The sequence below is a fragment of the Herpailurus yagouaroundi genome, unplaced genomic scaffold, assembly GCF_014898765.1.
Source record: "Herpailurus yagouaroundi ecotype Mexico unplaced genomic scaffold, PumYag 142, whole genome shotgun sequence".
Taxonomy (NCBI): domain Eukaryota; kingdom Metazoa; phylum Chordata; class Mammalia; order Carnivora; family Felidae; genus Herpailurus; species Herpailurus yagouaroundi.
The window spans coordinates 518815-534171 of NW_024412397.1; the positions used below are offsets into that span (position 1 = coordinate 518815).

Genomic DNA, 15357 nt, shown 5'->3' on the forward strand with positions numbered 1-15357 from the left:
GATGTCGCCTAGAACCGTTTAGCGGCGTAATAACAAGATCCTACCGTGAACTGCCAACCGTCACCTGTGTTTCAGAGCCCCCGTGACCCGGGCAGGCGGTCACCTCGAATCTCCCACTGGGCAGTGCAGGCCGCCGGCGGCCCCGGCCCTGCCCGCCCGATGCCGGGCCCTCGCCAACGGCGGGGTCGGGGGAGCGCGCAGGCACCCCCGGTGGGGCGCGGCCGGGCTTTCCGGGGTCGCCGACGCCCCGACGCGTCACTCCAGGCCACGCCAAATCCGCCAGCGGAAGCGTTCCTGGGCAAGCGAGGGCGGAGCGTGAGCGCGGTGGGCGCCCTGCCCCTGGCGTGCGGCGCCCGCGGGCCTCACCTCTTTGTCCATACTCTCTAAGTCCTCCTTACACAGCGTGTACAGCGGCATGGTCTCTGACATGCTGGGCTGTCGCTTCCTCCCGCCGGGGCCGGGCCGCTCTCCGCGTCGGGTGTCTGGCAGCTCCTGAGCGAGCATCTGTGGTGGCGGCTGAACCACTCTGAAATGAACGTCACAGGGCCCGCGTGAGGAGAGGCGCTTCCACGGCCTCCCGACTCGGAGCTCGTAAACAAGCACAGAGGGCACTTAGTTACGAAAAGCCACCCTGTCCCTCCACGGTCCCCGCGTGCTTCCCTCCCGCTGAGAGCGGACGACCCCGCCCCCGGCGCCCCCCCGCCCCCCCCCCCCCCCCCGGCGCTGCTCTTGGGTCCCTCGGCTCAGAGCAAAGGACAAGACGTGAAGAGCTAGCGAGCACGTTCCTAGAAACCAGCAGGAGAGGTACTTATCCTCAAAGTAAGGTCGAGCAAGCCGCAAGAGTTTTTTAAAAAACCAAAACCAACGCAGCACGGCTCTCTATTCTGCCCAGAACAGAAAGAACGAGCTGCCCAACTGAAGACACAGGCTGCGGGGACTGAAGTCGGCGCGCCGTCCACCCGGGCACCGGGGAAGGCGACGCGATCCAGCATTCCAGCCGCACGGTTCCGCCCATCAATCAAACACGGACACAAAAGACCAGTGCGCGCTTTCAGAAGGCTCTTCCGTGGAGCCGATCCCAGGCCCGGCCGCGCGGCGTCTCACGGCGCCCTCGGCACACGCGTCTGTGTCGGTGGCAGGCCCGGAGCGTGTGCTCTCAGGTGGGCCACGGCCCCGAGACGGGCACGAGGACACTTCCGACCCCACTGTCACCGCCCAACACGTCCGCTCCCTGAGACACTGACGACGTGGCCAAGCCTCCTGATTTTGAAGAAGACGCGGGTACGAGGTCTAAGCCACAACACGGAAAAGCAGCGGCTGCGTGTCTAACGAAAGGGGGACTTGTTAGGGACAGACACGAGGACCTGACACCGGAGCTTCGCCACTGCCGTCCACACCACGCTGCCCGCCGCCCACCCCGCAGCCAAGGCCCCCGGGGCGACCGCGGGAAACGGCCTCCTATCTTCCTACCAAAACCAGCCACGTACAGTCTCCCTTTGGAAAAGCAGTTGCAGTTGTAACCAGGGAGCGCCGGCCGGCCTACCTCTCAGGCGCTATCCCTCGAAAGGGGGTGATTCTCTTCATCTCGTAAGACACCGAATCGGCCGGTAAGTCAAGGGCCCCCAGCCCCCAGGGCGTCTCCCCTCACCAACGACACGCCACACGGGAGGCGGCAGAATTTCCTCCTGTGTTTCCATCAAAGGGCGGAGCACAACAGGCAGGTGCAGAGGCCGGTGGGAGCAAGAGAGTCACCAAAGGGCAAGACAAGCCATTCTTAGCGTTGTGTTCCTTTCCCGTTTGGAAAGCAGCTAATACGTTACCGCACAGCTCTTTTACTGTGGTAACGTGTAATGGCTCAGTTTCGTCTAACGTGGGGAGTTCTGGTGGACTAAACCCCCAGGACGGAGAGCTCCCTCTTCCCGACCTGCAAGGCCCCCATGCCATGCTGCTCGCAGAGCTCCCCAAAAACGAGACCGTAAATGCAAGAGGAAATGAAACACAAAAGATTCACGGTCTATTCTGAATCACAAGTTGACTTTACTCCCAGGAAGGCAGCTGGGCCTCTGCCATCCTCCTGGGGGCGCCGGCAGGGGAACACAGAGAGCTGACTCGAGGGCTGACGGAAGAGGGCCAGGAGCCAGTGACGCAAAACACCAACGGGAAGACACAAAGCCCAAAGAGTGGCCTGATCTCTCCAGGAGAAACCCACAGAGGGACCCCCTTGCGGAACAGGAAAGCTTCAGACAGTCACTTGCTCTCCCACAGGCCGATACCACAAACCATGCCCCCGTCACTGGTCTCAGAGAATGCAGAGTGGGGGGTCAGGATCTTCCTCCGGGCCAGCCGGTAATGAGCACCCCCTGACTATGCAGTGTCCGTGGAGACCCTGGTGGCTGGGGCCAGGACAAGTAATGAGACCCTCACCCCAGGCTGGGAGGTGTCAGAGTCAGACGTTGACGTTCACCTGGTTGTAACATGAACACCCACCCGCCCTGTGTCTGTGGCGACCCTGGGGGGTGACCCAAGGTGACCCTTTGGCCCAGGATCAACAAGGACCCAAGGCTCCCCACCAGGGACAGGTGTGTCCACTGTGCTGCCAGAGCAGAGCCAGGGCGAGACAGCCAAATGCGAAGTTTGAGTAAGGTCGAGGCTCTCATAACGTGCCGTGAAACCACCCAGGCTTCAGCTGAAAATCACTCGTGGGGCGCCCGGGTGGCTCAGTCGGTTAAGCGTGACCCTCGGTTTCGGCTCAGGTCACGAACTTACAGTTCACAGGATCGTGCTCCTCGTCGGGCTCTGTCTGGGCTGATGGCCTGGAGCCTGCTTTGGACTCTCTCTCCCCACCCCCGACCCCCGCTCCCCTGCTCGTGCACTGTCTCTCAAAATAAGTAAATAAATAAACTTAACAAAAAGAAAGAAAGAAAACCCCTTGTCCTCCCAAGAACAGCAAGACCTCAAGCCGAAGGAGGAGGACAGCCGGGGAGGTGCACTCTGCAGGGGCAAAGGTCGGGGACTCTCGGGCACGTGGGACAGCATCGCAATGAAAAGGCTTCGACAGGCCGCCAAGCGCCGGTCACGCGGCTGCAGGAGAAGGCCTGGCACAGCCACCGCGGCCGGGAAGCGCCACGGGGCAGCGTCAGAACGAAAACGCGCCGATAAATGAAAATTTAAAACTGCACTGGACGGGCTCCACATCACGGCAAAGGGGACAGAGCCTGATGCGTAAGAGAAATGGCTCGGTCTACACACCAGGGAGAAAACAGACTGAAAAGGAAGAAAGAGCAGCCTGAAGAACACGTGATTCAGCACTGGTGTCCAGGAGCCCAGAACGAGGACAAACACGACAGAACTGGAAAAGTCCTCAAAGAACAAGGGCTGGAAACATCCTAAATTTGGGCAAGACATTAAACTTCCAGATTCGAGAAGCTGGGTGGATCCAAAGAGAACACACCTCCGAATCCACATTAAAACACTCCATCGTCAAACTTCTTATTCAAGACAAGGAAAACACTCTGGAAAACAGCGAAAGAAATGTTACTGGCCAACAAGAGAAACAGAATTCGAATGACAGGCCAAAGACAAAAAACCACGTGATATGAGTACAGATGAGGCATCTGGAAAAATTTAATATCCATTCAGGATAAAAACTCACAGAAGAATGGGAAGAAAGGGAAATTTCCCCCCAATTTGGGAAAAGCATCTACAGAAAAACTACAGGTACCACATCATACTTAAAGGTGAAAAACGAAATGTTTCACCTTAACATCAAGAAAAGGCCCCGGGCGCCTGGGTAGTTCAGTTTGTTAAGCGTCTGACTTCGGCTAAGGTCATGATCTCACGGCTTGTGAGTTCGAGCCCTGTGTGGGGCTCTGTGCTGACAGCTCGGAGCCCGGAGCCTCCTTCGGATTCCGTGTAAACTTCTTTCTCTCTGCCCCTCCCCCACTCATGCTCTGTCTCTCAAAAACAAATACGTGTGTAAAAAAAAAAAAAATTATTAAAAAAAAAGTAAAGAAAAAAGGCCCAAATGTGTGCAGATCGGGGGAACAGGTGGGGAACCCAGAACAGACCTGCACAGAGGTTCCCCGACATCTGACTCGGGTGCCAGCGCCAGCGCGGCAACAAACCTGACCCCCACCCTAGAATCTCGCACTGTGCACAAACTCAGAGTGGATCATGGCCTTCACTACAGGACGTACAACTGCGAAACTGCCAGATCAAGACACAAACCTTCAGAATCCAGGACCACGCAGAGCCAGCACACTCGACACCTAACGTAGAATTCGTGAAAAAGGCTGATAAGTAAAAGCTGATTGATTCAACAAAATGAAACTGCTTCCGCTCCCCCTGACTCTGCAAAGGTATAGAGCAGGAGAAAATACCTTCGGGTCTCACAGTTCACAAAGCTCCAGTGCCTAAAAAATACAGATGATGATTAAACGCAACACAACAACCCAGCTGGAAAATGGGCCAGAGACACGCACACTTGACTGAGGAAGCCCACGAGTCGGGACAGCGCGTCCCTTGACGGCGCACGCCGTCCGGCGGCCGCGGTGACATACGGCGTCTACGCCACAGGCCGGCAGCGGTGCAGAGAAGGGTCTCTCCTGCTCTGCCGGTGGAACGAAGGCACCGCTGCCCCCAGAGGAAGCGGGTTTTGAATAAAACCACACGCTCCGCACACAGCCCAGCAGCTGCACCCCTGCGCGTGGGTCCTGAAGAAAGGGACTGAGCAGACGCAAAGGCTGGGAGCAGCCTTCCTGGCCAGGACCCAGGCTAGACACGCCCCTGCTGTCTCCCTCAGCAGGACGCTGCAGCCAAGAGAAAGCCAGCAATGCGGCAGCAGTGGAGACGGATGCAAGTGGGGGTCACGTACACAGCGCCTGTGTGCGCCACACCCCAGGGAGGGGCGGTGAGTGGGGTGGGGGGGGCGCGCTGGAAGGGGGTGGAAAGGGGAGGGGCGTCAGGGGCCCCCTGCCGGTGGAGGCTCTGACCATGTCAGAACAACGGCCAGGCCAGCAGGCCGTGAGACGGGCCTACAGGTTTGCAAGATGCCGGGCAAACTGGGTGAAGGGCACACAGGGCCGCTGTTACGTCTCACAACTGCCTGTGGGTCTACAGTGACCTCAAACTACAACTTCTAATAAAAGAACCCCAAATGCTCACAACTAACAACACACCTTAACGATGGGTAAACAAAAAGGAATTCAGAATTGCGGCCCCATCCCTGCAGGGAGAGAGGGAAGGTCTGACGACAGCTTGGCGAGCGCTCCCTGCTCCTCTGTGGTCCTGGCTGCCCCACCCCTGCCCCAGACCAGGCCTCCCCTTCACCGCTGCACCCCAGGGTCCCACCAGGGTCCCGCCTGCGGAAGCCTGAGGTAGACTGCACCCGGCAACCGGACGAAGCCTGTTCTTACCCCACGTTGTCCCTGAGCGCTCTGCACACGGGTATCTCACGGGGGAGAAGAAATGCCCTCGCGAACGTCCACAACAGTGGGAGAGCCCCAAGGAGCTCTGACCTCTAGGCGGGTCCCCAGCCCAGATCCAAAAACATCAAAACAAAGAGAACAGACACCCACAATCCTCAGGGCCTCAGACAAGTGCACGGAGCGGTGTCCGCGCCCACAGCTCCAGGCGGCCTGTCACAATGGGGTCTACGTGGGGCTCCAGGCTCAGAATGGCGCCGAGCCACCGATCTCGGGGCCCTCCTTCTTGCAGCCCTGGACACACAGGGGCAGGGGCCCGGCAGCCCACGGTTCCATCTGCGAGGCCTGGGGGTGTGGATGTCCCGGTGGCCGCGGGTGCCGGGAGGATTACGGACACAGGCGTGTGGGGCACGTGAAATCAAATAAACAGGTCTCAATGGAAAGGAAGACCTTACTCTATGGCCACAAAGACGAAACAACGCATGGGGTCATGAGCAACCCCACAATGCCCGTGAGCGCCTGTGCTCGGTCCCCTCCTGTTCCCCTTTCCGCTGAGTTCTAGACTGCTGCTGAGATGGGCGTCACCTTCCCTGTGTGTCATTTCGTCAATTTTGAAAACAGAACTATCCATAAATTCTACCGACAGTCGCTATTTCTAGAACATATGGTTTCCTACACACAAAAAAGGAAGTACAATTGACACAAGGTGACAAGAGTTACTTAAAAAAGCCTCAAGCTGCCCCTGATGGAATCGACCACAGCAGGGTAACACGTTGGTCTGGAAACAGCGGTGCTTCCCACCACCCTTCCAGGATCAGTAAGATTCAATGGTCGCTGTTAATAACCTTCCGCATACCTACACGGACCGGCCACGATTCAGTTAACATTTGGCGGAAACCACGCTTCCGAGTTCAAAAAAGAAAATTTCACCGAGAGCCACCTCTGAATAAACCACAGCTCAGTGTGTTTTCCTCCAAGAAGACGGAGCTGAAACGCTGGGTTTTCAGTCATCTGAAACTGTTCACACGCGCCACACACACCCGTCAGAACAGAAGGGCAGTTGTGTGCTGCTCGACCGCCAGCGTTCAAGGAGCGCAGCGTTCCGCTCTATTCACGTTCACTCCCCACCTGCACGTGTGCTCAGACAACACCCCGCCACTTCTTCTCCCACGTCCTGGATTTCCTGCATCCTTCCACTGATTTCGAGCAAGGCCGAACGACCCCAAACCGTTCTGAACCTAAGTCTGAAACGTTCCAAACGTCTGTTGTCTACACTTACGACTCACTCAAAGGTTTGCTACTGAACCTTCAACGGCACGAAAAGCAGGTTCTAAAGAACCTGAACACGTGAACATCGGTACGGCGTGGATTTCAGGCCTCCTTCCACCACGAGAGGACCGGAAGCTGTGAGTCAGGTGCCGTGTGCGCTCTCAACGCACACGCCGCCCCGTGACGCGCGCCACAACTCCCTGCAGAATGTCACCCACGAAAAGAACCTGAACCACACGACCATCCCAAGGGCGGCATCACGCCTCTCCAAGGAGGGGGCTCTAGGTGCCTGACGGAGGCCCACAGCTCGTACCCCGTGAGCGGCACGGGCCCTACCGCTCCGCTCGAAGTCAGGCGCTAGTCCTCCGAGGGGGCCCGGTGGGGGGCTTCGCGGGGCGGTCTCGGGGGGCTGTCAACTGTACAGCCCACGAGGAAGTGTGTGGACACCGAAGGCTGAGGCCGCTGCAGCACAGTTTTGAAGACAGGACACACCCCCACCCCAGTCCTATGGTCCACAAACCCCTCAAACCCGACTCAGGACCACCAGCCGCCCAGGGTGCAGGGGAAACACCACCCCTTGCAGCCCATCTTGGCTGAGCCTGGCAGTGGAGACATCAGTACAGAGGGTCACAGCACTGCCTGCGAGAAAGGGTAAGAAACTCGGGCACGCCCCAGTGACGTTCCCCTCACCCGCCTGCGTGAACGCCTTCTCCCCAAGAAGCATGACACGGGGAAGGCTGGCACTACGGCATCCCACAGCCCCACGGACTCAGGCACGGGGCTCACGCCCCACCTTCCCACCCACCACGTGCCTTCCCACCGCACCCCAGTGTCCTGCACCAGCACGTGCGCTACTAGCACTGACGTTCACCGGGCGTGTCTCAGCACCAACACTCAGCGGCGTTGCTGAAAAGGCCCTGTCCCAAGCCCCAGCTGTGCCGACAGCTTCAAACCCCAACCTCTGCCCCCGCAGCCCCTGCGTTTGGCTTTGCTCCACACAAGCTGGGCCACCGTGTCGGGGCCTCCCAACCACAGCTTCCAGGACTGTTTGCCGTCAGCAGGAGGATCAGACCCGTAAGAGGCAGGCCACGGGCCACCGCACGATCCGGGGCACACGCCCCAGGGGAGACGCTGGCTAAGGGGGCGCAGAACCGTCTATGCTCCTTGAGCAGAACGAGTGCACTCGGTCCCGTGACCTGCCGGTCAGCACGGAGGTGGCCACCTGTAAGTGGTCTGCCAGCTGACTGCACTGAGTCCTGTTCTCCTGACCGCCCCCCCCCCCCCATTCCTGCCCCGGTCTCCTCTCCTGGAGCGTCCACTCACACCTGCCTCCACCTGGACCGCATCTCTGGTGCTGCATTGGGCTGAGGCTCCCCTCAGGCCTCCCTGGCTGCCCCTGACAGCTCCGGGGCCACACGTTTCTCGTGCTGCCATGCTGGCTTCCGGCCGAGCTGGCACCATGGTCCATCAGTGTGTCTAACAGCCTCTGACCAGAACTTTATCAGAAACACCTCTAAGATCTCCGCTAATCCTGTCCCTGTCTTCAGGCCTCCTGGGCCCCGGTGTCCACCTCGGACCTCACGGGAGTGGCTCCCTTGACCTCACCTCTGCAGACCTGTGCCCGCGTGGCCGGGCCCGACACTGCCCTGCCCAGATGGCCCCCATGGCCTGGCCCGACACCAGCCTCCCCAGAGCCTCGACAGCGGCCTGAACCCCACCGTCCTGCACACCTGTCAGGCTCCTTTCAAATGGAGGGACCGCAGAAGTGGGGTGAGCTCACCATCTCAGCAGTAGAAACGAACTCTCGTGACACACAGAATGTGCCAGCGGGCAAAGAGCGTGTCCTGAATCCTCAGACTTAAGACAGGGGAGCGCAGGACTGACCCAGTGAAGAGTCTCCCCTCCGTTCCCGTTTACGAGCAGCCACCACCTCCCTCACTCAGATCTCGGCAGGAAGCAGGACCAGACACCAGGGGGTGCCCAGAGCTGGCTCCTCCGCCACCACCATGGGGTCGGGCTGGGGAGGTGGGCCGGCATCTGGGCACGGGTCCAATGTGCAGACGGAACGGCCTGTCGGAGACAGCGCCGGGCAAATGTGAGAGCGTGCCTGGGGTGCGCAGAACATCTCACCGGCTAGACCCTGACCCGACCTGTTCCAGGGTCGGGGCCCAAGACGGGACAGACTGTGCAAGAAGCCGATGCCACAGCGGGTGAGCCCAGCCCCAACGCAGGACAGAGCAAACCCCAACTTCATGTCCCGCCAGCACCACTTTTGGTCCACTCTCAACGTGTGCGCAGTCTCAGGGGCTCAGAGGGCCGCCTGCTGCTGCACGGCCGCCCCAAGCTCATGTACCTGAAGGAGGAGTGTTCCGTGTGGACCGCCAGGGAGCTGGGGGGCCCGGGGCCCACAGCACCTTTCCGGATGAGCTTGCCCGTGTTGGCATCGTAGATGCGAACTTCCGGCCCAGACTGGGCCCTGGGGTGGACGGGCGTCGGGTGGAACAAGGCGGTCGGAAGTGCACCCTGCCTGTCGGGAAAGGCTGCGGGGCCATCCTCCCTGCAGGACCAGAACAAGGGCCGAGAAAGCACTGGAACAGACCCAAACACCCAGCAACCGCCGCTTAGCGGGGCCACAAGCGAAAGCCTATGCCCAGCACCTGCCTGGAACCTCAGCCGGGGCCTGCGGTCCCCACCCCCCCGACGCCCGCTTCCGAACTTTACCCCAAAACAAGCTCAGACACAGAACAGGAGGTGTTTTCTCAGGCCATTCTCAACAGAACAGGCCTTCCCCCTGCAAATGCATAGACGGGGCCTCTTCTGCAGCACCACCAGGCCCGGCAGGCTCCCCTCTCCCCCCCTCACCATCCCTCTGCCGCTGGCACGCTGCTGGCACTCGTGAAGCCTCCACGTGGCTCACGACACCGCCCCAAGGCCAGGAAGGAAATGCAGGCAAACCGAGATTCCCTGCTAAGACCTAAGGCCGCGTGGCACCGTCTGGACAAAGCGCAGGCAGCTACTCTGCACAGCGCGTGCTCGGCAGGGCTGGGAACGCCGGCCCGGCAGCAAGGGCCCGGCCTGGGTCGTGGGGACCCCAGGGGAGAGGGAGGTGGGTAGCGGGCGCGGCACTCACCTCTGGGCCCGGCCGTAGTCAGCCCTGAGCGGGAACAGCTGCTCCTCCACTCTGTCCCAGCGCTCCAGGCAGCTCCACAGCCAGTCGGGGTTGACCACGTGCAGCTGCCCGCATTCCTGGGCCTGGCGCACCTTCTCTGTGCCTGCAGGGGGGGGGGACAGCCTGACACTCCAGCCTGGCCGCGGGCAAGGGGCAGCCCTGAATCACTCTGCCTGCCACAATCAACGTGTCTCAAATCCGGGATCTCATTGTCCGTGCTGCTGGCCCCTGGCCCGCCCCACGAAGCAGGGGCCCGCCGTGGGGTCTCGCTAGACCCCCTCACCCCTGCCAGGAGGTGCCCATCTGTTTCCGTGGGGAGTTTCCCACTGCCCCCGTGACCTGTAGCCAGCTGCCCAAGGACTCTTCCCTGAGACCGTGCACTTGATGTGTGCAAATGCCCCCAGCTTGCTGCTGCAGGAACGCTGCCCAGATGCCCTTCCAGCTGCGTCTCATCTCTGCTTCTCTGCTGGATGCTCAGGGCCCCACTCAGCACCCCTGCACCCACTGTAGCCCAGGTAGGGCAGGCACAGCCGGGCTGAAGCATGGACAGGCCCGGTGCAGGCTGGGAGGGAGGCATGCAGTGTTCCCCGACGTGCATGCAGCTGTGTCCCTGGAATGGCTAACAGACAGCCGGGACACCTGCTGCGCCCAGGCGGGGGTTCTGGGCTCACTGCACACACGGGGTGCGGGGGCTGCCATGAGCCGGCCCCCCTCCCAGTTAGGACCTCCCAACATTTCACACCAACATGGAGCTTCCTTCCATCTGCCCCTTTATGCGACCGTCAAACAGGATGTGATGCACGCAGGGACAGAGCTGGCCTGTTGGGGAAGCCTGCCCCGTGGGTAGGCTGCCACCTGGAGGCCCCGGCCTGGAGCATCGGGGGCATCCCTGCTCAGAAAACACCACGCTGCAGTCTGTGAGGACCATGCAGAAACGGTAATTGTTTTGTTTTTTTCTTTTAGCAACCAGGTGGTTTTTCCTGACTCCGCCCATTACTGGGGGGGAGAGAGCGGGCGGGGAGGCCCGTTTTGTTGGCTGAAATTCCTGCAGCCTGAGCATCTGAGAGGGACTTTCCTAGAACGACTTTAATTTTCACTTTTCGGGTTTCGATCCCTTTTGACTTACTCGGTCCCCGCCTGAACCCGTGTCCGGTTTTCAAACCCAGGCTCAGCCGCCCTCTCACCCGCTGAACCGAGCACCCAGACGACCGGTAACTAGGCTCCCCTCACGCTCACCTGACCCGCGGGCGCCGCCCACTCCAGAAGGAGCCCGACTACAGGGAGCGTGTGGCGGTGACCGGGAGGCACACGTGCACAGCACACACCCACACAATGCCACACGGGCACAGAAACAAACTTCTGAAAACTCCGCACGAAACGAGCAGATGTGCTCGTTCGAAGAGCGGTCACCCGAGACCGACGCGGATGTGCTCGGCACCGGGGGCACCACGGGCAGGACTGGGGCACGGGCGCTTACCTGCCCTCGCAGCAATCAGGTGGGTGGCCCTGTCGGGGTCATCGGGGTCAAGCACCAGCTGAGTGAGGATCTTGGCTCCAAGGGCTGTGGCGTGGTAATGCTCCCGCGTCTTCTCGATGGGGAAGTTTGTGGGGTGCAGCCCGCTAAATATTATGGCCACGTCTGCCAGCACCCTGCTCTTGAGCTCAGGGACGATCTTGCGTATGTCGGGGGGTTCCTGGCTGTCCCCGCGGAGGTAGCGGTCGTACTTGGCGTAGTAATCAGAGTGCACCCGAGCGAGGATCTCCTCCAGGTAGACCAGGTGGTCGTCCTCATCCGTGTCCTCCTCCTCCTCCTCCTCCTCCTCCACACTCTGGTCCAGGGACTCACCCGCCGTGATGCCCGACTGCTCGCTGTTCTGCGACTCGGTCTCGGCCTCCTTCCTGTCCGCAGAGCCCCCGCCCAGCCCGCAGAGGCCGTCCCGCTCGTCCTCGTCCTGCACATCCAGATGCTCGCCCGGGGCAGACTCTCCACACGGACTGGCTCCCGCAGGCTTCTCCCCTCCCGGACCAGGAGGGCCTCCCCGCTGCGCCACTTTCCCTGCATCTCGTGAGCCCTGAGGCCTTTCCAGGCCCTTCCTCTCCCCACTTTCGCCTTCAGAGGACGACTGGGCATCCGACTCGCTGTCACTGGAAAGGTCAAAGTCCAGGTCACCGCCTGCCGTGCCCTGAGCGGGCCGCTTTTCCAGCGATGTCCGACCGTGCGGCTGAGCACATGCTGGGGGTCCCCTGCCATCAGCCAAGGGGCCGTGGGTGGTGGGCCGGGCGCCTCTGTCCTCCTCCTGCCCGGGCAGGGGCCAGCCCCCCCGTGGGGAGACACCCCCGTTGAGCTCCCTCGTGGGCTTCCCAAGGCCGTTACTTTGCTCGACCCCAGGGATTTGCCGTCCCTCCTCGGTCTCCCTGACGGACGGAGCGTGTTCCGCGACGTCGGCAGCTTTAGAAGACTGAGTCACTACAGGTGCACACAAAAGGGAAGGGGACCGGTATTTAACGTTCGCTTGTCAGAGCAATGGCAGTGCGCCCTGCGTCTGCTCTCACCACGCTTCCAACCTGGGCTTGGCAGCCTGTGGCCTGGAAGGACCAGACAGCCAATATTCCAGGTTTGTGGCCACAGATGGCCACTTGGTTTTGTTTTTTTACAGTGGTTTAAAAACGTACAGAACACTGCTGGTTTCCACGCTGTGGGTGGACAGCCCGTGGGCGGCACCCCCAGCCCTGCTCTGGCCGTGCCATCCCATCTGTGCCCCGCAGGAACGCCCTCAGGTCCCACCTTCTCCTGGCCTGCACCTCCAGCAATCACTGCCCACCTCAGAACATCTCATGAACTGAAGATCATCAGAAACACTTCCAACCAAAACTCTGGATTTTCTCCAGACAGACTCTGGCTTCAAGCTCACCAGACAAGCGAAGCCGTGTGGCACCCTGAAGGCTCTGGGCCAGGGCACAGCGCCACCCACCAAGGAGCTGGAGGTGCTACAACCCACAGCTCATGCTTTCTAAGGACCGCGATGGCCAAGTTCCCAGCGTCCTGCTTGTCTTCTCAGAAACAAGGATGGGGCATCCGGGGGGTCGGTCGGTTACGCATCCAACTCCTGATTTTGGCTCCGGTCACGATCTCGCAGTTTGTGGGTTCGAGCACCATTTCGGGCTTTGTGCCAACAGCATGGAGCCTGCTTGGGATTCTCTGTATCTCTCTCTCTCTCTTTGCCCCTCCCCTGCTCACGATCTCTCTCCTCTCTCTCAAAAGTAAATAAATGAAAATATTAAAAAAAAGAAAGAGAACCAGGATAACAAGTCTCAGATGTACTAAACTAAGCAAATTCCTTAATCTTTATTCAATTACGAAAATACTCAGATTAGTGCTATTAAAAAAAAAAAAAAAAACCCAAGTGGAAACCAAACATTGGTTTGGGTGTCGGTCTCAACCACTGAAACACAGATGACGACAGAGTGAATCTCGGACTGACAGCAGCCACGGCAGAGATGGGACACGGGACACACGCAGGGAGGTCTGGGCTAGCTACTCCTCTCCCGACCAGGTCACCCACCTCTCCTCCTCGCCTGGGACTCCCGTGACCCAGAGGGAGCATTGATGTCCCCTGTGCCCTGGAAGTAGACGTATTTCTTCACGGTTATCAGGTTGGGGGCAAACTTCCAGACATCTTCCCGGTCATCAATAATGCACACCATCGAGTCTCCACAGGGAAAGAGATTTCTGGAAGTAAAAATGCACCAGAACTAGCACATTTTACGAAAAATAATCAGAGTCACGATAATCTTTTCTAGCAGTCAGTAGGTCACAGATTCATCAGAGACAGCCGGAAATCGCACTGCAGGACTTTGGTTTAGCTCCTATTTAAACTCTCAAAGTTCCCAGGTGAAGTCAGATGACAGCAGCTACGCCTTCTCCACCGTCTGTGACGTTCCTCAAGGCGGAGCCACGGCGCAGAGAGGTTAGCGTCTGGGGGCCGTGCCCCCATCCCGGGCAGCCGGCAGATACTGCGCAAACGGCCACGTCCCAACACATTTACAAAAGCAAGTTAACGAGCCAGTGGCCAGCGTGCTGCTGCCCCTCCACGGGGAAAGGCTTCCAGGTCAAGGCGGGAGGACATGACCTCACAGCTCAGCTATCTGAGACAACGGTCTCCTGCAGCGCGCCTGCGTGGTCTCTTTTTGAGTCCAAAAATACTATTAGAATGCGCGGGGTCAGCAGAAACGTTACCAAGGGTCCTGGTACCCTCACACAGCCTTGTTAAATTCTATTTCTGTCCACAATTCTGAGCTTCGGGCGAGCTCGGAGGACTCAAAATTCTAAGCGAATTTGTTCTCAGATCTGGAAATAAACTCGGGGGACTGCCTCCCACCATTCCGTTCTCTAGTGGCTGACGGCTACAGGCACCCAGGTACGCACGTTCACGTGTCCAAAATTATTATCACTCGGAGTCTGTTTCCCGTAGGCAAAATACATGGCAGCTAAAATAACAACAGAGTTGATGCTTTCTGGCACCTGTAACTCTAGATGAGGGAGATAAAAACTGGGAAGAGAGCCCTGCTGCCTGCACCTCCGTGAGCCACGTGCCGGTCACCTGCCGGGGAGGGATCGGGCCACCTTTCTCCAGTGCTGCTGCTGTAGGCAGCCTCCCCCCACCCCCGAGTCAGTCACGGGAGGGACAGCACCGCCCATCGTTCTTTGTTTTCATCAGTGTGATGCTAACTAGCAAACGCAGTATCTGTTTCTGAAAGGAGTGCTCATTCTCCTCTTGGCTCCTACGGTCTCCAATAGGTCTGGGGCGGCAGGTGAGGCGGGGCGGGGGGGGGGGGGGCCTGAATCTGAAACATGGAACACTCCCTGAGGAAGCCCAGGCAGAAGGCCACAGGCCTCGCTGTCACTGCCCAGGTATCCTTAGGAAGCAACATACAAGGAAACAAACTACAACTGATGCCGTATAGGATGGGGGGGCAGGGGCGGTCTTTCCGGGGAGAAATGGGCCAAGTCCTAAAATGTCCAGGAGCCTTTGGATGGGGTGGGAGCGCCCACTCTAAGAGTAGAGGGGGGACAGGCAGGGGCCCATGGCGGTGCCGGGAAGAGGTGGGAACGTGACTCCAGATCTGACGAACCAGCAGGACTCGCAGCGTGCAAGCCCCTAAGGAAATACCAGCCCCTCCTCTTCTCAAGCTGTGGTGCCTGGGAGGGCTCCGATCCCCTGGCTTGTCACCTCCCTCATCCCTCACGTCCCAGCCCTGTTCTCAGCTGCCCTCCCCAGACCCCCGACTTCTGGGGCCCCAGCCAAGCCCCACCCCAGGAGCCCACCACTGCCTGGATCCTCGGGGAGTGGGGGAGGCAGGGTTGTGGTGGTAACACAGCAGGCTTTCTGGGTGCCATGGCGGGGGGCGGGGGACGAAGGAATGGGGGGAATAAACCCAGAATCACGGGTCTGGTGCTCTCTCCACCACAAACTTCCCAGTGAGCCCCGGAGATGA

General features: G+C 59.6%; 1 protein-coding gene across 3 annotated transcripts in view; it reads right to left on the reverse strand.

Moving 5' to 3' along the window:
- Positions 1-15357, reverse strand: part of CTDP1 (CTD phosphatase subunit 1) — a 56886-nt gene that overhangs the window by 23599 nt on the left and 17930 nt on the right. For all 3 annotated transcript variants that reach the window (XM_040478527.1, XM_040478526.1, XM_040478525.1), the window contains exons 7-11: positions 13425-13591; positions 11339-12328; positions 9823-9964; positions 9046-9249; positions 367-526 (exon numbers count right to left, since the gene is read on the reverse strand). In XM_040478527.1, coding sequence (XP_040334461.1) covers positions 367-526; positions 9046-9249; positions 9823-9964; positions 11339-12328; positions 13425-13591 — 1663 coding nt within the window. The remainder of the gene's footprint in view (positions 1-366; positions 527-9045; positions 9250-9822; positions 9965-11338; positions 12329-13424; positions 13592-15357) is intronic.